General features: G+C 35.9%; 1 protein-coding gene across 2 annotated transcripts in view; it reads left to right on the forward strand.

Annotated features, from left to right (window-relative positions):
* GALNT13 (polypeptide N-acetylgalactosaminyltransferase 13) overlaps positions 1-22,413 on the forward strand; it is a gene marked incomplete at its 3' end in the record, with an annotated part of 475,438 nt that overhangs the window by 396,901 nt on the left and 56,124 nt on the right. For both annotated transcript variants that reach the window (XM_082631233.1, XM_082631232.1), the window contains exon 8: positions 10,054-10,193. In XM_082631233.1, the coding sequence (XP_082487359.1) occupies positions 10,054-10,193 (140 nt within the window). The remainder of the gene's footprint in view (positions 1-10,053; positions 10,194-22,413) is intronic.

Raw genomic sequence — 22,413 nt, forward strand, 5'->3', positions numbered from 1 at the left:
TTGTAGTAAAGATACTTATTTGACTTTAACTCATTGTTTCTATTATGACCAGCTAATAAATGTTTAAATACTATATTTCATCTAATTTAAGCTGTCACCAATTTAAAGATCACCATTTTCTTATTTGCTGCTAAGAAAAAGTCTCCACTTTAAGTATAATGTATCACTTCCTTTTCACTTAAAATTATTTTGTCCCTATTACGGGAACTCTTTCAGACATAAACTATTCAGATAGCTTTTTGATCATATGTCATTCTTGTACTATATAGAATTTGTTTTAAATAAGCAAAATAAATTGGTCAAGCAACTTCTTCATATTTGGAGGCTGACCCTTTTGAATCACTTTTCAATGCAGATTTACTGGTGTGTATGTGTTTTCCATCCACTGTCATTCTCAGTACCATCAAGATGATTGATAATGTGGGCTTTCTTAAAACATTGTTATTCCTGGGATTTTCTTTAAAGTCCCTAAAACCATTCACGAAATTTTCATCTTAGCACTTTCTTGATCTTACCAGAAGTGTCAAAGGACAGTTTTTCAGACAATAATCAGGATGTATTTAAATTCCTATTGATTTAAATTTACACTAATTAATTACTGAAACTGCAATTGGCTTATTATTCTACAAAGAGGAAAACAAGTTTGCACATGTTCAAGCAGCATCAGTTACAATACAATGTGTTCTCCACTCGAGCAATTGTAAGATGCCATTGATTATAAAATATATCACTACTTCAGAGAAGATATAATAATATGTGTCACAAAACTGAAGAAACAGTTATCTCCAGCATCCTGCAGAACGAGGAATGGATAGTACAAAATTCGTGAAACATTTTATGGAAATATTTTGGTTGATCATTCAATTGCACACTGGAACTTTCTGGCTTGTATTTAATTGTCAAATCAATAGAAAAACTCCCAATTATGTCATTACTGATCATTTATTTCTATGAATTGAAGTTTGTCCTGGATCTTGGATCACATTGATCTGTTAGGACTGGGAGAATTTGCCAAGTGGATCCTATCCTTCAAGGAATGATAATTACCATGTCGTATACCACCATCCAGGGAAAGATATCTCTGTACAGGTTTTTCAAAGTTTCTCCAGTTTTTTGATGTTATTCTAGTAGAATGGGCAAGAGATTGGACTGTGATAAATGGATGTGAATGACTTCTAATCCTCCTCTTGATATTTTCTAAGTAAGCTTGAGCATGTTATTTAAACTTTTAAAGTCTCAATTCTTTCATCCTTAAAAAAAATAATAGATAGGGATACTACAGCGATTTAATGAGAAAGTATGTATGAGAGTATCTATAGTGGACTTTAGGAAAAAACATGAAGTGAAAAAATTTAAGAATTACTTTACATTTAAAGTAATTACTGATAGGTATGCACATACTGCCATTTTGTTAATTGTTTTCTGGTTATTTTTGTAGTTTTTTGTTCCTTTCTTCTTTTGCTCTCTTCCCTTGCAATTTGATGACTATGTTTAGTGTTATGTTTGAATTTCTTTCTGTTTTGGGTGTGTATCTATTCTAGGTTTTGGATTTGTGGTTAGTATGAAGTTCATATATAACAGCCTTCATATATAAATAGTTTAAGTTGATGATCTCTTAAGTTTTAATGCATTTTAAGAACCTGCATTTTTACTCCCCCTTCATGTTTGTTATTGACATCATATTTTACATTTTTTTGTTTCATGTATCCTTTAATTACTTATTGTGGATATAGATATTACTACTTTTCTCTTTTAACCTTCCTACTAGTTTTATAAGTGGTTGATTTACTTTTACTGTGTGCTTGCCTTTACCAATGAGATTTTTCCTTTTGTAATTTTCATATTTCTAGTTCTGGTCTTCTCTTTAGCTTTTGCTTGTCTGTAAAACTCTTTATCTCTCCTTCAAGTCGAATGATAGCCTTTCCAGGTAGAATATTCTTTATTGCAGGTGTTTTCCTTTCATCACTTTGGATATAGTGTGCCACTCCCTTCTGGCCTGCAATGTTTCTGCTAAAGTCAACTGATAGCCTTTATGGGAGTTTCCTTTAAAAATGTAACTAGTTGCTTTTCTCATGCTGCTTTTAAGAGGCTCTCTTTATCTCTAATTTTTGCCATTTTAATTATAAATTGTCTTGCTGTGGACCTCTTTGGGTTCATCTTGTTTGGGACTCTCTGTGCTTCCTGGATCTAGATGTCTGTTTCCCAAGTTAGGGAAGTTTTCTGCTATTATTTCTTCAGATAATTTCCCTTACCCTTTCTCCTATTGGGACTCCTATTATGCAAATGTTAGTATACTTGATGTTTTCACAGAGGTGTCATAAACTATCAGCATTTAAAACTTTTTTTCTTTCTCTGTTCAGCTTCAGTGATTTCTACTACTCTTTCAGTCCACTGACCTTATCCTCTGTGTCATCTCTGTACTGTTGATTCCTTCAAGTGTTTTTTTATTTGTTACTGTACTCTTCAGCTCATTTTGAGTCTTTATATTTTTTAACTCTTTGTTAAAATTCTAAGTTTATCTATTCTTTTCCCAAGTTTGTTGAACATCTTTATGATTATTACCATTAAGCCTTTGTCAGATAGGCTATTTATCTTCACTTCATTTAGCTTTTTTCTATGGTTTTACCTTGTTCCTTCGTTTGGAATATATTCCTCTCTAGCCGCATCTTGCCTAACTTTTTGTGTTTATTTCTATGTATTAGGGAGGTTATGTCTTCCAATATTTGAAATGTGGCCTTATTTAGGTGACTTCCTATGGGGCCCAGCAGCACACTCCCCTCTGGTCACTAGAGCTTTGTGTTCTTTATGCTCTGTGTGGGCAGCATGTTGCCTTCTGCTGTGGCAGAGCTGACTACTGTTGGCTTGCTGATAGGCAGGGCTGGTCCCTGGCCAGGTTGATTGCCAGGCCTTGCCTGGTGTGGTGGCTGCTGGCCCCCTAGTGAGCAGAATTGGGTCCTGGAGTGGCTGGCTGCAGAGCCCAGTGGGGTTCAGGGCTGGTTTCTGCCTGCTGGTGGGCAGGGCCAGGTCTTAGAGTGACTGGTTGATGACCAGGGATGCCAGAGTTGGTACTAGCCCACTGATGGTTCAGGCTGGGTCCAAGCATGGCTGACTGTGGGGCCTGGGGGTCATGGGACTGTTGCTGGCCTGCTGGTATGCACGGCCCAGTCCCCACTCAGCTATTTGCATACCATGGGGAATTGGGGCTGTTGCTGGCCCCTGGCACTTACAGGGTAGAGGGAGGATTTCAAAATGTCACTTGCCAGCAATAATGTTATAGGAGTAAAATGAGCCCCCCAAAATGTCTGCCTCCAGTGGCCATCTCCTTCTTCATCCCCAGAAGGAAACCCAGTTGTCTCCTGCCTCTCCAAGATCAGCAAATGGGTCTGACCCAGGTTCCTTTCAAACTACTGTCTCTAGACTTTGATTTGGGTTATATGAGATTTTGCATGAGCCCTTTAACAGTGAAATCTCTGTTTCCTATAGCCTTCCCACTCTCCTGAACATAAGCCCTGCTGGTCTTCAAAGCCAGACATTCTAGGGGCTCATCTTCCTGGTGCAGGATCCCTGGGCTAGGTGGCTCAATATGGGGCTCAGACCCCTCATTCCTTGCAGAGAACCTGTATAATTGTGATATCCCTCCCATTTGTGGGTTGCCAACCCTGAAGTTTTGGGTTCTGACTGTACTGTCTCCATCATTCCTACTAATCTTATTGTGGTTCCTTTTTTTTTTTTTTAATCAGAGCATAGTTGATTAATGATATTGTGTTAGTTTTAAGTGTACAGCAAAGTGATTCAGTGATACATATGTAACTATTCTTTTTCAAATTATTTTCCCATTTAGGTTATTACAGAATATTGAGAGTTCCCTGTGCTATAGAGTAGGTCCTTGTTGGTTATCTATTTTAAATATAGCAGTGTGTACATGTTAATCCCAAACTCTCAATCTATCCCTTCTCCCCACCCAGTAACCATGTTCGTTCTCTAAGTCTGTGACTCATATCATACTATGTGTTTCCTTCTTTATGTCTTCAGTTGGAGTAAATCTTCTGGTCATTTGCATAGATAGTTATTATGCAAATAGTTATAATTTTGGTTTGTCTCTGGGAGGTGAGTTCAGGGTCTTCCTACTCCACCGTCTTTGCCACCTTCTGACCTGCCCACACTTTTGACTATAAAGATAAGATAGACTTAAATAGAGAAGTTGTCTGATATTTGATTCTTCTATGTGCTGTTGCTCTCAGCAGAAGCTGTGATCTTTGTACAATTCATTATCTCATTTTTATTCCATTAAAATAAAATTGAAGTAATAATAGTAAATGATAAATTTAACAGATAATCACTGTGTATTATTAGCTGGCATGGGTCATCAGCCTCTTAATATAGTTCTGTCCAGTGACTTCCTAATGAACAGTTATGAGCCTGGGTAACTTATATGCAAATTAAGAATGGGTAAAAATTAAAATGGCAGATTAAAAGAATATTTTTAAATTAAAAAATGTATTCCAACTAATCTGCTAAACATCTGACACAATATAGTACTTAGATACTCTAGAATACAGTAATCCCTAGTTGGTTTAAAAATGATCTTTTTATTACACTTGAGAAGAAAGAAATGTAGATCCTTATTCAAAAAGATTTTGATGACAATTTTTCAAAGAAAATAACAAAATAAGGACGATTTTCTCTTTATAAGGAACTTTGAAAATATCAAAAAATTCTTAGCTGAAACTATGTATACTTATCTATCATAAGCAAGTATATTGTTAATATATCATTGTACATAAAAAACTTTGGCTGTACAGTTTTAACTTTTGTGCTTAAAGAAAAAACAGATATTTTAACGTTTTTTTCTTTCTCTTTTTTTAGTAGCAAAGGGAATGTACTGTTTTTATTTTTCAGTTATTTTTGTTCCATATATTTTCATTCTACTCAGTTATAATGACAGTGTAATAAAAATTCTTTATATTTTATTTACACTTCCCATATTTTATACATTATTTCAATACAGCAATTATATTTTGTCAATTAGGTACACCATTGATTTACTTAAGAATTCCCTTATTGAAGGAAATTATTTCCCATTTCTCCACTTTAAGCTATGCTGCAATATGTATTCTTATGCACAAAACTCTAGTCTATAATCAGCCTATTCTGTCATCAGGTACTTTGATTATAGGTAACCAGAACTATTAGGCTTATTAGGTATCTACTTGGGAAGAACTTAACTGAGATTATTATGACCTTCTATTATCTATTTAAAGAATTAAAGCATAATTGTTCTATGTATCTAAATTCAATACTACCATGAAATAGATTTTAAAATGATGAGTGACAGGTTATTAAATAAAATATAACTGCCCATGTTATCATTTACCTATTAATCAAACCTGCAAATGTAGAGTTACTTAAAATACTTTTTATTCTAACTCAACATGAAACTCGGTCAGAGCTTCTCCAGCATTTGTGCAAGTCCCATTGAAAGACTTACCTTAAAAACTTGCAACTCTTGTAAGTTGCCTTTGAAAAAAAATCATAATTCATTTGATTCCTTCTATTGCAACCTTCGTCCCTCACTATTCTATTTTTGTCATAGCATGTAGCACCTTCTAATGAATTACTGTTTGCTTATGTTTCCTTACCCTAGAATGTAAACTCCATTGAGGAAGATAACTTTTATTTGTTCACCAATGTATCCCAAGTACTTAGAAAACTGTGCCCTGTATATAGTTGGAACATGATGAATATCTGCTGACTTAATGTTGGCCTGGCTTATGCTATCTTTGCCTGCTTTTCTTTCCATCTGTTTATCTTACTCCTGTATTGGCTTCACTGTCTTAGGCATTCTCTATATGGTAGCCTCAGCAGCTCCAGGCTTTAATCATCTTTACAGCTAGCAATTCCAGAAGAAACAGAGCTTCAACTTCCTAACAGTCCTAGAAAGTTGTCAGAGTATACTTTTATTAGCCTGGATAGTTCACATGCCCATTCCTGAGCCAATCATTATGATGGGTGTTGAGTAAGGCTGAGAAATGGACTGCTTTGTCTTGGGTGTTATTCAGAATTTGGCCTGAGCAACAGCAGCATCCCCTGGGAACTTGTTAGGTATGTGGACTCTCAGGCTTACCTCTAGACCACCTGAATCAGAATGTGAATTTCAGCAAGATTCATTGGTGATAATGCCTTTATTCTATCATCCCAGTGGAGCTGGAAAGGCAGGAAGGGGAACGCGGTCACCAAGACACACAAAGTGAAAGTGGGGCTGTGATGGTTGCCCAAAGAAAACTTGAATGCTCTTACCAAAATGCAGAATGGATGTTGGGCAGGCAAAAACAACAAGTGTCCATTATAATACATAATATGTATTCAGTAATTATTATACACCACGCACTGTACTATGCCTTTTTCAGATACTATTTAGTATTCACAACATCGTACAAGATATCCTCAGACAGAATACCTTAGGCTTCACGAGATTAAATAATTTGTCCAAAGTTTTCTTTGGGGAGGCAATGAGAATTAACCTGTGATATGATATCAAGTACTAACAAGTGTGCTGGAGAACAATTAAGCAGGATAGAGGGATAGAGCATTACCAGGATGATAGGAAGGGTGATCAATTTAGATAGGAAGGTCAGGGTGAGCCTGAGGAAGTAAAGTTTGAGCAGAGATTTGGACAAAGTGAAGGACAACTCACCTACGTTCCAGGGTAATACCTTTCCAGACAGTGGGGAAAACAAGAGAGAGAGAAAGAGAAAAACAGTGTTGCTACAATGAAGTGAATATAGGTGATTAATTCAGAGAGATAACCAAGAGTCATTTCATGAAGAAGCTTTGGCCATGGCTAGGATATTGTCAATTATTTTTAGCACAATGGAAAACTGTTGGAAGCTCTGGAGCAGAGGAGCACAGGATTTTATTTATATTTCAAATATGTTGCCTAGGCAGCAGGCAATAGTAAATAAAGGATAGATGGAGAAATGTAAGACGTCAGGAGGACGAGTGAAGAGGCTATGGCAATGTTAGTCTAGGCAAGAGATGAGAGAGTGGGACCAGGATGGTAATGGGGATGGTAGAGGGGCTGGGGATATACAGATAGTCCCCGACTCATGATGATTCAACTTAATTTTCTGACTCTACTATGGCACGAAAGCAATATGTATCCAACAGAAACTGTACTTCTCAAATTTCAGTTTTTGATATTTTTCCTGGCTAGCAACATGCAGCGTGATGCTCTCTTGAGAAGCTAGGCAGTCCCAGCTCCCAGTCAGTGTGCAATCAGGAGGGTTAACAACTGATATACTTAAAACCATTCCGTACCTACTCAATCATTTCCGTTTTTTACTTTCAGCTATTCTGTATCCATTCATTCTGTTTTTCACTTTCAGTACAATATTCACTGAAGTACGAGATATTTAATATTTTTTTATAAAATTGGATTAATGTTAGATGATTTTGCCCACTTGCAGACTAATGTAAGTGTTCCGAGCACATTTAAGGTAGGTCAGCTCAGCTATGATGTTTGGTAGGTTAGGTGTATTGAGTGCATTTTTGACTTACGATATTTTCAACTTATGATGGGTTTTTCAGGATGTTACCCTACAGTAAGTAGAAAGATCCATATTGTGAATTGCTAATGAATTGAATGTGTGTGTGAGATAAAAGGAATACTCCCGCGTTTTTGCCTTGAGAAAATGGGTGGATATTTGTGCTACTTACTGAAATGTAGAACCTTGAAGATGGATCATGTGGGAAATCAAGAGGACCTTTTCGGACATGTCAAATTTGAGGCACCTATTAGAAATCCCAGTAAAATTGCTGGGTAAACAATGGGATAAACTACTTTAGAGAGGTTTGGGTTGGCAATAAAGAGTTTGGGAAACAAGTGAGATAGTATTTTAAGCCATGGAAATGAATAATTAATTCAAACTCTATTTCATAGTCACTCATTGACACAAACTAACAAAGGTCTCACCATCTTATAGCTGCACATACAGGAGTATGAGGCCTGTAGCGGAGGAAAAGAGAGATGACCATTCTCATACAAGTCCTTCTATTCTTACAACCAGAGGGACATTGGTCAGAACCAGTCAGATGTCCTTGCCTAACTGCAGCGTTCTGAGAAATGTGGAGGAATTGATGAATGTTTGGTGAGCACTTCTGTGTCTTACATAATATTGAATATCTTACCTCTAAGTAGGAAAATATCCATACAGAGGGGAAAAGCAATGCTTACCAAAATATTAAGTCCATGGTATTTTTGTGCATTTCTAATGGTAATAAGCTCAATAAGCTCTATCATTCTCCACCAACCACCTTCTGAAAAATCTGTGGGCAATTAACATTTTCTCTTACCTCATGTAAAATATATGCAAATGAACCTTTAAACTTTCTTCCAATCAGGAAAGTGCTCATAAAAGCCTCCTAGGAAAAAATTCTGGAGCCAGGAATACTAAATCTTAACATGATGAAAAGGGAGCATACTGATATATAAATAAGCCACTTTGATTAAATTTGCCCACCTCGAAAATGAAACCAGAACCGTAAAACTAACTGTTGAACTAAGTCCTTTGAAGCAGCAGTGCCTTTTTTTTTTCTGGGTCCAATAGCATCTTTTTATAAGATTTTCAAGACTATCTATTTGTGTAGCTCTTAACACAAAGAGAAATTCTTTTCGTGATCTATTTTGTAAATGTTTTTGAACCTCTTCTTTTGAAAGCTGCACTCCAGATTGGAAGTTCTGGATAGAATTATTTTGAAAGGAAGTATTTATCTGTCTAAAAAGCCCAAAGATCATGTTGTTTTCATCCAAACACTAGCTAGAAAAATCAATATTTTAGAAGGAAATGGTTTGGCTGCTTAAGCACAGCAGAATGCTTTCTAACAACAGTAAGACATTTAATTTTGAGAAAACAAAAATTCTGAAAGAAACAGGGGTGGTGGGGGGTGGGAAGGACTGGCAGGTGATTGAGCTTCAAGAGTATCGCCTCATTTGAAAATAGTGACCCAAATAATGGTATTAGTTACAGACATTTCAATTTCCTAAACAGTTGTTCCTTTCTTACAAAATGACTAATTGGCTTTACTGCTTGGTTGGGATAGAATATACTAAATACTGGGCCATTTTTTTCCTATGCCGAAGTCTGGTTGCTTACTAGTCTTAAACATGTTAAACAGAGACCTTTTCAAAATAATCTAAGAAATAATTGTCATCCTATCACAGTTTAGTCATTTCTATTGTCATTTTAATATTGAGCAATTCATGTCACATCTTTTATATAAAAATTAGTGGCATTGTTATTTTTATTTCTCAACTAAAGAGCATTCTTTTATGATCTTCAATGGAAATATTCATTTTAAATTCATATAGTCTATTATATGAAGTACAATTAAGCAATTTTAATATACACATGTAAGTATATTTCATTTACTTATGTTTATTTATGCTTATATATTTACTAACTTACTCAAGGATTTGAAGTGATTTATGCTAACTTGTAAAATAAGATAGGAAAAAAAAATCAGTAAAAAAAAATATTAGGTCTATGGTAAACCTACATAGAATAAAAATTCAAGAAGGAAAATTTAGAACATATGTGCCGTCCACTGTGAGGATTATATTTATGTAAATTTCTCATGAAATCCACACGGTGAATAAATGACACTAAAGGGAAAATATGAGCAATAATAAAAATAGTGGAGCTACTGAAATTTTTATTAAAGAGAAATTATCACACAGCTCAATTAAGCTTTGATTGTGAGATACTAAATACCAAATTACACTTAGTTGATTAATTATTCAATCTAGGAAGTACAAGAACTTGGTGATAAATATTTGCATTTGAAAAGTCATAACCAATGGAAAACCTTTTAATATCCATTTAATGTACTAATTGGATGATACTAAGAAAATGTGTAGTAGCAGCTGCATATGCAATTCAATTTGATGAAATTTTAATTATAGAGAAAAAAACTGATAGCAAAGTAAACAGAGTGAAACAGTGCTGAAGTGAAAATAGCACAAACTGATTTGTGTGTTTCTCTGCAAAATTGCAGGTGTTGTCAAAGTGGATTATGGAGATGTGTCAGTCAGAAGAACACTAAGAGAAAATCTGAAGTGTAAGCCCTTTTCTTGGTACCTTGAAAACATCTATCCGGACTCCCAGATCCCAAGACGTTATTACTCACTTGGCGAGGTATGAATTATTTATTTTGGTTAAATTATAAATATATTTTGCAAAAGGAGCAATTTCTAAGGAGCTCAATATTTTTTTTAACATCTTTATTGGAGTATAATTGCTTTACAATGGTGTGTTAGTTTTTGCTTTATAAAAAAGTGAATCAGCTACACATATATACCCATATCTCCTCCCTTTTGCATCTCCCTCCCTCCCACCCACCCTCTTTATCCCATCCCTCTAGGTGGTCACAAAGCACCGAGTTATCCCTGTGCTATGTGGCTGCTTCCCACTAGCTATCTATTTTACATTGGTAGTGTATATATGTCCATGTCACTCTCTCACTTCGTCCCAGCTTACCCTTCCCCCTCCCCATGTCCTCAAGTCCATTCTCTACGCCTGCATCTTTATTCGTGTCCTACCCCTAGGTTCCTCAGAAACATTTTTTTTTTTTAGATTCCATATAATATATATGTGTTAGCATATGGTATTTGTTTTTCTCTTTCTGACTTACTTCACTCTGTATGACAGACTCTGGGTCCATCCACCTCACTACAAATAACTCAATTTCATTCCTTTCTATGGCTGAGTAATATTCTATTGTATATATGTGCCACATCTTCTATATACATTCATCTGTCAATCAACACTGGTTGCTTCCATGTCCTGGCTATTGGAAATAGAGTTGCAATGAACATTGTGGTACATGACTCCTTTTGAATTATGGTTTTCTCAGGGTATATGCCCAGTAGTGGGATTGCTGGGTTGTATGGTAGTTTTATTTTTAAGTAACCTCCATACTGTTCTCCATAATGGCTCTATCAATTTACATTCCCACCAGCAGTGCAAGAGGGGTCCCTTTTCTCCACACCCTCTCCAGCATTTATTGTTTCTAGATTTTTTGATGATGGCCATTATGACTGGTGTGAGGTGATACCTCATTGTAGTTTCGATTTGCATTTCTCTAATGATTAGTGATGTTGAGCATCCTTTCATGTGTTTGTTGGCAATCTGTGTATCTTCTTTGTAGAAATGTCTCTTTAGGTCTTCTGACCATTTTTGGATTGGGGTCTTTGTTTTTTTGATATCGCACTGCATGAGCTGCTGGTAAATTTTGGAGATTAATCCTCTGTCAGTTGCTTCATTTGCAAATATTTTCTCCCATTCTGAGGGTTGTCTTTTCGTCTTGTTTATGTTTTCCTTTTCTGTGCAAAAGCTTTTATTTTTTATGTTATGAATAAAATGCTTTAAGGGTTTTTAAACAGATCTATTTTAAATGACTTCTCATAAATTACAAGGACCATAAAGGTGTATATCACTGGGATTTGTAAAAAGTAAGAACATATTTTAAGATGGAATAAATAGTATTTTCTTGTTTCTTTAGAGAACTTTAAAAAGTTCTCAAACTTTTTAGTCATATGGAACTTACACTCTTAAAATTTATTGTAAACCATGAAGAGTTTTTATTTATGTGGGCTCTAATTATTAATATTTATTATGTTAAGACAAACTGGAAACTTTAAAATTTATTAATTTATTGAAGGTAATATATAATAATCCATTACACATTAATATAAGTAACATATTTTTGAAAAAGAAATATATCTTATAAAGCAAAACCAAATAGTAAGAAGATTAGCATTATTTATTTTTTTTAATTGCATTAAAAACTGGCCAAAAGAAGATAGCTGGATTCTTATAAATGCTTCTATATTGTCTATTATAACACACCATGTAGCCTACGGAAGACTCCTTGTACATTCATGAGAAGTGAGAGTGAAAAGTATTATCTTATTATTATCAAAATCATATAGACTTTGTGGACACACTGAGAACCCTTGATCTGCACCATCCTTTTTCAAAATATCTAATTATCTTTTTTTATAAATATTTTCACTTCTTTAATAAAAGTTTTTCACTCACACTCATCCAGAAAGCTACTTTTTCTAATTACCATGTGCAATTCAGAGAATAACCCTACCCTAACTTTATTATCTAGAGAAGAAAACAATGCCTGTCTTATTTCTTCTTTATGACTTTTAAAATTTACAATGTTGTGTTAATTTCAGGTGTACAGCAAAGTGAATCATACATATACATATATCCACTCTTTTTTAGATGCTTTTCCCATAGACCATTACAGAGTATTGAGTACAGTTCCCTGTGCTATATAATAGGTCCTTATTAGTTATCTATTTTATATACAGTGTGTTAGATATCCCAATCTCCCAATTTATACCCCTCCCCCCTTTTCCCCCTTGGTAACCATAAGTTTGTTTTCTACATCTGTGACTGTTTTGTAAATAAGTTCATTTGTACCTTTTTTCAGATCCCACATATAAGCGCTACCATATGATATCTTTTTCTTTCTGACTTCACTCAGGATGACAATCTCTAGGTCCATCCATGTTGCTACAAATGGCAGTATTTTCTTTTTTATGGCTGAGTAATATTCCATTGTATGTATGTACCACCTCTTTATCCATTCCTCTGCTGATGGACATTTAGATTGCTTCCATGTCCTGGCTATTGTAAATAGTGCCGCAATGAACATTGGGGTGCATGTATCTTTTCAAATTATGGTTTTCTCCAGATATATGCCCAGGAGTGGGATTACTGGATCCTATGGTAGCTCTGTTTTTAGTTTTTTAAGGAACCTCCATCTATTCTCCACAGCATGTACCAATTTACATTCTCACCAACAGAATAGGAGGGTTCCCTTTTCTCCACACCCTCTCCAGCATTGTTTGTAGATTTTTTGATGATGGCCATCCTGACTGGTGTGAGGTGATACCTCATTGTAGTTTTGATATGCATTTCTCTCATCATTAGTGATGTTGGGCATCTTTTCATGTGCTTTTTGGCCATCTGTATGTCTTCTCTGGAGAAATGTCTATTTAGATCTTCTGCCCGTTTTTTTGATTGGGTTGTTTGTTTTTTTTGATGTTGAGCTGCATGAGCTGTTTGTATATTTTGGAGATTAATCCCTTGTGGATATCTTTGTTTGCAAATATTTTCTCCCATTCTGAGGGTTGTCTTTTCATTTTGTTTATGGTTTCCTTTGCTGTGCAAAAGCTAAAAGTTTAATCAATCAGGTCCCATTTGTTTGTTTTTATTTTCATTATGCCAGGAGGTAGATCAAAAAAGATCTTGCTACGATTTATGTCAGAGAGTGTTCTGCCTATGTTTTCCTCTAAGACTTTTATAGTATCCGGCCTTACATTTAGGCCTTTAATCCATTTTATTTTTGTGTGTGATGTTAGGGAGTGTTCTAATTTCATTCTTTTACACATAGCTGTCCCATTTTCCCAGCACCACTTATTGAAGAGACTGTCTTTTCTCCATTGTATATTCTTGCCTCCTTCCTCATATATTAGGTGACCATAGGTGCGTGGGTTTATCTCTGGACTTTCTGTCCTGTTCCATTGATCTATATTTCTGTATATGTGCCAGTACCATACTCTTTTGATGACTGAGCTTTGTAGTATATTCTGAAGTCAGGGAGCCTTATTCCTCCAGCTCCATCTTTCTTAAGATTGCTGGCTCTGCGGGGTCTTTCTGTGTTTCCAAATTTTTTGTTCAAATTCTGTGAAAAATGCCATTAGTAATTTGATAGGGATTGCATTGAATCTGTAGATTGGGTAATATAGTCACAAAATTTCTATTATCTTTAGAAATTTAAAAATTGGCTTCATCATAACTATATAAGCATATGTTCCTAATACATATTCAATTGCTCAAAATAAGAATTATTCCTTTATGAATTATATGTTCCATACTGTTAACTTCCCACCTAATGGGGATTAGGTTTGAGAATCAAAACTAATTTAATATTGGTTGTAATTAAAGCATTTCAACAGCAATAATACATGCATTCCAAAAATATTTATTATGTTTGTTGAATCTGCCATTTTTATAGGTCGTAACAGTAGAATATTTGAAAATTCAGTCTAATACTTTTTGGTGCATTTGCCAAGATATCTATGACTTTATCTACTCTATAACTATAAACATCACTTGTGATTAACTAGAAACTAATTAAAGAAAAAAATGCAATTTGTTCCTAGCTGAATCATTTTTACAGGCTGTTTTTCTGTGCCTTATCTTTGCACTGTTTGTGAAATCTCCACTTACTCATCAGCCAGGTAAATATCTCTCTATAGAATTTTTCAGTTTACATCTATTCAACATTAATTGAATACTGTAGTGCAAAGGTTCATGTGTAAGAACACCGAATACTTTCTAGGTGTAACTTTAGTCACTAGTCCTGTGCCTCCGGTGTTTTTGGGTTTTTTTGTTTTCAGTGGGAGGGTGTCATTGCTGTTGTTTTCAAATATGCAGTATTCCCATGTTAGCACTAATATCACAGGGATTTATTTATATTCAGTACATAAAATATGAGAGTGTTTTTTAAACTGGAACACTGTTTGCATATGAGTTATTATAATCTAGTTCTACTGAAGATCCCCAATAAAATATCTAATAAATATTCATTTCTTTACTGAAAAGTTTGTTGGATCTGACTTTACCTTTAGAAGAAGGGAGGTTTTCTATTCTTGTAGTAGAGTATTTCTCCCACAGTAATCAATGGACCCAGCTGATGAGTAAACATTGATAACTCTTTCTAAAAGAAGGTATGACCAGGGCCTATATACCAAGACAGACATGAGTAAAGAGGGCTTTTGGAAATTCTCTGAGGCCACCGGGGTGACTCCTGAGAAAGATTCAGGACTCTGAAATGGAACCTAGATGTTTACTTCCTTATGGTTCCCTGTACTACATCAAGAAACCTAATTAATTGACTTTCTGAAAAAGTGAAAATGAAGTGTGGGAAAATTCCTTTATACAACCTACTGATTTTAAAGTAACTATCTTCTGTAATGAATCTTATAGAAATCGTTTGAAAAACTTTTAAAGACAGAAATTACACCTTTCAGGGTTTTTGAAACATATCCAGAAGAGGCAGCACGTTGTACTGAAAAAATTCCAGGCTTCGGAATCAAGCAGAGGAGGGTTTAAATACAGACCTCACAGTTTAGGACTCAAGTAGCACTAGGTCTTCTCTCTGGTACCTGTCAGCTGCAGGAAGGTAATCATACAAGGTTATAATGATGATTGAGGATATAGAGCATCTACAACACCACCTAGCAAGAATTAGTAGCAGCACCAGTAGTTACAGGTATTGTAATTATTATAGCTACTATTTATTGTTTTCTTACTATGTCAAACATTATGCTAGATGCTTAATAATAATTGCAGTATTTAAAAATCACAATTCCATTACTTAGGTTTTGTTATTATCCCCAATTAAATATGGAACCTATATGGAGAAAGTTCATGTGATTGACCTAATGGTCATAGAGCTAACTAAATATTGGAGTCAGGATTCAATACATTTTAGTCTGACACTAAAGCTCACTTTTTCTTATAACTAGAAGGAGAAAATAGATTATATTACTATATGTTATTCATTCAAAATGCTTATATTAAATAAGAGATTAAGCTAGAACCTGTGTTATATGCTAACGATGCAAAGTCAATAAGGAAAGACCTTTACTCTTAAGCCATTCTACTGAAATGGGGGTGGGGGATGGCAAAAGAGAATCAAACAGATAAGAAATTAAGTAGAAATAAACATGTGGTATATAGGCATGCTATAAGCTGCTGTTTCAAAAACCCAATAAATTCAAAAATCTATGAGATATATTAAGTTTTGAACTTTCTGGAATATTAATGTACTGCAGTTTTCCACTTTAAAACCATCCTTAAAGAGATGCAATTCTGCACCTGTTTCCTTGGAAACAGAAGGACAAATTCACCAAGCACTGCTTTCTAATTCAATTTTGCCTAGTCATGTATACATAATTTGATGGACACTCTGATAATGAGTTCGGGATGAACTGTTAATGGACAACAGTCATTTACTTAAATCTTTTTCTTTCTTACTACCTGTCATTAGCCATCAATTTAAAAATGTAAAAAACTACCTTTTCTTATATATGAAGGTACTATCTCTCAGTCTCAAAGTGATATCAGGTGTCCAAAGCTACTTATCTAGAGGACAAAGTTACTTCTTTGTAGTAATTCATATGTACTCCTCACTTAATTTCAAATGAAATTGTTAGGATTTAACAATTTACAATTTCCTTGAGTTTCAGTGTTTTTCAAAGCCTAGATATTTAATATTGCAGTGCATTGATGAATATAAATATTTTCATGTCAATTTCTTTATAACTTTCCTAGTTGTATTGCAAGATAGAGGCAAACATGGTATTCAGTTTCTATTATCGTGTATTGTCACCAAAATAATCATCAGTATTGATATCAGATAGCTGTCTTAATTTCTTACGTTTGCCTTTTACTCAGGTAATTGAAACATTATTTTACCCAGCCCGTGAATTACATGCAGTTTCCAATGGGAAGTTAAAAGCTATGCAATTGCTTTGAACTAAAACCTTTAATTAAGTAGCTTAATGAAGCATATGCCTTTTAAACTTAGTAAGCAGATCATAATGGAATAAGGAAGTAGAGCTTCTTGCAGCATTAAATTCTTAAGTAGCCCTTTAGCTTATGTATGTTTAGCATGTCAGCTTCTGATCTTGTAAATATAAAAGCTAATTCAAGTATAAGATTGAAAAATGGCTTTCTAAAGTAGTAACGCTTCACCCTAAATTTTTGGCCTCAGACAGGCCAGCATTTTGGAAAAATGTGAGCTATGTAGAACACAAGAATAGAGAGGGCAAGAAGGGAGAGAAGAGGATTGCTGGAGCCAAGTGACTTTTAACTCTTGGGGCTTAATATTTGCATTTGCCTGTTGCTTGGAAGACGTTTTGACATTAGTCTCTGCATTTTGTACTGCCTGCTTGACCTCAGCACTTTCTTTTCCTCTTGTATTCTTTAACCTTATCAGCTAGTTAAGATCCTTGCACACATTGACACTGTATTCCTTAAATATTGTTAAAGAGCAAATTTAAGTAACTAAAAATAGACATCTATTGAAGCTGCTAGGCTGCAGGGATTAAGGATAAAATCAGTTACTGCCAAATGCAGAGGCTGAAACCCTGAGAGTGTTACCCTTTCTGTTGGTAATCAGGAGATCTATTTATAAATTCACCATCTTCTTGACCCTTTAATAGGAAAACCAGTAACAAAGCCTCATTTTATACAACTTGGCACAAGTGGGGGCATTCCCTCTGCCCATGATGATATTTCCAAAACTCTTTGGGACCAGTAGCTGATTTTCATCCCAGTGTAACTAAATATGCACATATACAGGCAGAATACATTACTCTTCATCAGATGTTAACCTTAAAGAATGTTGGGCTGGGTAACCCACCTATGGACAAAATGAGCAAGTATCTTACTAGAAAAAAAAATTTTTTTTTTTACTTTACACTGCTGATAAATAAATTAGAATCTATTCTATCACTTAAATATGTATTGGTACAAACAACTGCAACAAACTATATTCCAGTTAGGCATATGAATTCTCCTAGGATTCTTGTTTGCTTTTGTTATCCACCAAAATAAGTGAAATTGTTCAGTTTTCTGTATTCTTTACTGTTTTGTTGAAGGAGGTTAAGATATCACATACTCATAATTTTTAAATCTCACGGGACATTCTAAACCCAGGTTTACATAAGAGAAGTCAGCTTGGGTTTGTTTATTAAATAGATTTTGCAAATCTGTGTAACACCATCCTTCTGAGTTATTCATAATTTGGTAAAGAGAAAATAAATATACTTAAATGCATATTCACTGAAGCAATTAATTACATGCAAATATTAACATTAAACTCTGGAATTCACTGCAAATGTGCCTATTTCCTTCTTTACAAGGAAAGAGAAACCAAATGAGGTTGACATATTTAAAATAATGAGTAACATAATGTGCAGTTGAAAGATAAGCATGTGTTGGAGTAATTAAAGCCCAAAAAAAGCTAGTTTAAGTTTAGACTCTTAATTTAGAATGAAGTTTACCTGTTAGTTTTGAAGTTCAAAGGTGGTGGGGGTGGGAGTTTATGACTCTTTTTTAGAATTGGAGTTCTCATTGTTGCTTGCTGTTACAATCCAGCAGAGGGAGCAAAAGCTAAAGAACAAACCATGCAAGTGGTAAGAACGCTACCAATGATACTACCAATGAATAGAAACATTTAGAAAAAGACTTGCTGATTTCAAACATCAAAACACAAGTGGGAAAAATACTCCCAAATTTATGTCATGAAAGATTGTTCTCAGGCAATAAAAGATTATGTGTAAACAAAGAAATGTCAAAGCAGACAACAAAGTTAAAACTACATTGGCCCCACACCATATATTCAAAGCTATACCACAACATAAGGAATGAGTCACAAGAATTTCTCAGAATGCAGAACCACCCATATGTTCTACTTATGTTGATACAGGTTGGATTCTGTAAGGAGTTTCTATGGATGAAGTTCCTCCATGTTTGTTTGCCTAGATTTTTCTCAGGATTAATGAATGGCATGATGAAGCAATTGGTGTTGTCAGGTAATATGACACCAGTGACAAGATCAGGATCTTTCCTGAAATTTCATTTCTTTGCTTAAATAACATTCTTTGGGAATATTATGTATTTGCCTCAGTTCCAGGGTGTTCTTACAATGGTTCTGATTTTAAAATCACACAAAATCATCCTATATCTGATCATCCTTTGCATCTCAAAAGATGAGATGCATAGTTTGAACTTTCCTGTATGCCAGTATCTTATATTGTGCATTAAGATTTGCTTGTTGAGGACTGTCAGAAGACACTAGTGACTATTTTTATGTTTGAAGAAAATATTACAGATTCTCAATGTTAGGCTCATTGACTTCAGAATAACCTGATGTACATCAGGCTGCCTTCTAGGTGTACATACATTTTTTTAAAAAAATCTGGATATCATAGCACTACTCACAAAAACCTCTCAGAGACTGTCTCTATCCAGATGATATGTCCTTATCAATTTTTTAAGATGGGTATTGATAGCCCTGTTCCCTGACACTCCATATTTGTATCCAATGTCATGATAGCCAGAAGTCATTTTCATGACCAGGGCCCAACAGTCTGACAGACACTCAGCATGGAAACCACTTTGCTTCTAGCCTTTTTGACCTGGTTCCTCAGGTCTGATCCTAGGCCCCTTTCATGTTCCATGTGTCTTTGCCACTGTCTGGATGACCTTTCATTTACCTTTACCTTTATTCAACTAGAACTTAATCCTCCCTTCCTCGTTATAGGCCTCCTTTCTGAACAACACTGCCTACCTGTCTGGATGGCAGGACTAGGCAGTTCCCAAACTCACTATAATAACTTTCAATAACTTATTTGGGCAAACTACTTAACCTCTTTGTATCTTAATGTTTTCATGTGTAAAATGGGGGTAATAGGTTAGTTATTACACATAAGTGCTTGGGACAGGTTCATGGCACATACAATTACAACTATAAATAATAATTATTATTGTGGTGGTTGTGGTGCTTGCCATTCCTGTCTCATTCTGACAGCTTTCCTAAAACCACTGACTCCTAATTATTTCTAGTCTCCTAGAACCCATGTCCAGCCAGCCTCACCAGATTTGACTTGGGTTCCTATACTATATCCTCTTAGCACCTGCTGCATTCTAAGGGACAATTAATATTACATGTCTGGAAACCATCAAACCAATTTTTAGAAAAGTTAGAACATGTCATGAATAAAACAGGCTCCTTTTCATGAAGTCCCCAAAACGAGTCTACTCTGGAATTCTGAAAAAACAGCAGCAGCAGTGACATACTGTTTGAATCTCCCTGAATTCCTCCATTGAGGCAGAGAGAGCATCCAGGTTAGCAAAACCAAACACTGATGGACAACTTTAACAGTAAAATTAGGTGACAAGGTATTCTCGCCAATCCCAAAATATGACCTATAAAATTCATGACCATATGATAATACAATCATTGCTGTAAGAAAAAAGGGAAGCATGGGGAAGAATGGGGTGTTTGACGGAAATGAGACCAGTATAACACCTGAGTTGCCAATAGATACTCATGAGAAATTGTTTTATGCCAATTTAATAATAGTAGTTGAAACTGGGAGAAGTGTTTCATAAAATCCAATGTGCAAGTCAGTGAAAAGTCCCCTCTCTAAATGTCTGAAGGGTCTGAAAACTCTGCAGCCTGTGAATTCTTACAACTCAATAGCTGAAGCTCTTTCTCAGGAGAAACTTCAGGGAATAAAGCCCAACTTATGGAGGTAGGGACAACAGTGACAAAGTCCAGATAAAAATGGGAGGGGTCAGGGTGGGGCAGGGGGGTGGCGGTATAGAGACAAGGTAGCAGAGTAGAAGGACTTGAGCTTGCCTCCTCTCACAAAAACACCAAAATCACAAATAACTGCTAAACAATCACTGGACTTGAAAAAAGACTGGAATGTACCAAAAAAGATAGATCTAAAAGACAAAGAAGAAACCACATGAGACGGTAGGAGGGGGCCCATGTGCAGAACAATCAAATCCCATACCCACTGGGTGGGTGACCCACAAACTGGAAAATAATTACATCACAGAGGTTGTCCCACAGGAGTGAAGAGTTCTGAACCCCACATCAGGCTCCCCAGTCTGGGGGTCTAACAGTGGGAGGAGGAGCCCCCCAGAGCATTGGGCTTTGAAATCCAGTGGGACTTGATCACAGAAACTCCACAGGACTGGTGGAAAGAGAAACTCCACCCTTGGAGGGTACACACGAGGACTCATGGAAAAAGCAGGGACTCCATAGGAGCCTGGGCCAGACCTACCTGCTAGTCTTGGTCTCCTGGAGAACAGGGGGGTGGCTATGGCTCACTGTGGAAAAGAGGACACTGGTGGCAGAGGTACAGGGGAGTACTCATTGGCATGAACTCTCCAGGAGGCTGCCATTTTGTCACCAAGTCCTGGCCCCACCCAACAGCCTGTAGGCTTCAGTGCTGAGATGCCTCAGGCCAAACAACCAACAGGGTGGGAACACAGCTCCACCCATCAGCAGACATGGCTGCCTAAAACCTTCCTGAACCCACAGCTGTCCATTAAACACACCCCTTGACACAGCCTGCCCACCAGAGGGACAAGACCCAGCTCCACCAACCAGTAGGCAGGCACCAGTCCCTCCTGCCAGGAAGCCTGCACAAGCCTCTTAGACCAGCATCACCCGCCAGGGAACAGACACTAGAAGCAAGAGGAAATACAATCCTGCAGCCTGTGAAACTGAGACTAGAAACAGAGGAAGTCAGACACAATGAGATGGAAAAGGAATATGCACCAGACAAATAGAAAAGATAAAACCCTGGAAGAACAACTGACTGAAGTGGAGATAGGCAATCTACCTGAAAAATAATTCAGAGTAATGATGGTAAAGATGATCCAAGATCTTGGAAAAAGAATGGAGGCACAAACCGAGAAGATACAAAACACAGTTTAACAAAGAGATAAAGAACAAACAGAGTTGAACAATACAATAACTGAAATGAAAAATACACTAGAAAGAATCAGTAGCAGAATAACTGAGGCATAATAACTGATAAGTGACCTGGAAGATAGAAATGGTGGAAATCACTGCTATAGAACAAAACAAAGAGAAAAGAATGCAAAGAAAAGAGGACAGTCTCAGAGACCTCTGGGACAACATTAAACACACCAACATTTGCATTATAAGAGTTCCAGGATGAGAAGAGACACAGAAAGGGCCCCGACAATATATTTGAAGAGATTATAGCCAAAAACCTCCCTAACATGGAAAAGGAAACACTCACTCAACTCCAGGAAGCGCAGAGTTCCATACAGGATAAACCCAAGGAGGAACATGCCAAGACACATATTAATCAAACTTACAAAAATTAAAGACAAAGAAAAAATATTAAAAGCAACAAAGGAAAAGCAACAAGTAATATGCAAGGGAATCCCTATAAGGTTATCAGCTGATTTTTCAGCATAAACTCTACAGGCCAGAAGGGAGTGTCACAATATATTTAAAGTGATGAAAGAAAAAAACCTACAACTAAGAATATTCTACCCAACAAGGCTTTCATTCAGATCTGACAGAGAAAACAAAAGCTTTACAGACAAGCAAAAAATAAGAGAATTCAGCACCACCAAACCAGCTTTACAACAAATGCTAAAGGAGCTTCTATAGGTGACAAAGAAAAAGCCACAACTCTAAACAAGAAAATTAGGAATGGGAAAGCTCACTGGTAAAGGCAAACATTTAGTAAACATAGGAAACCAT

The sequence above is a fragment of the Mesoplodon mirus genome (genome assembly GCF_964341445.2).
Source record: "Mesoplodon mirus genome assembly, chromosome: 8".
NCBI classification, from domain to species: domain Eukaryota; kingdom Metazoa; phylum Chordata; class Mammalia; order Artiodactyla; family Ziphiidae; genus Mesoplodon; species Mesoplodon mirus.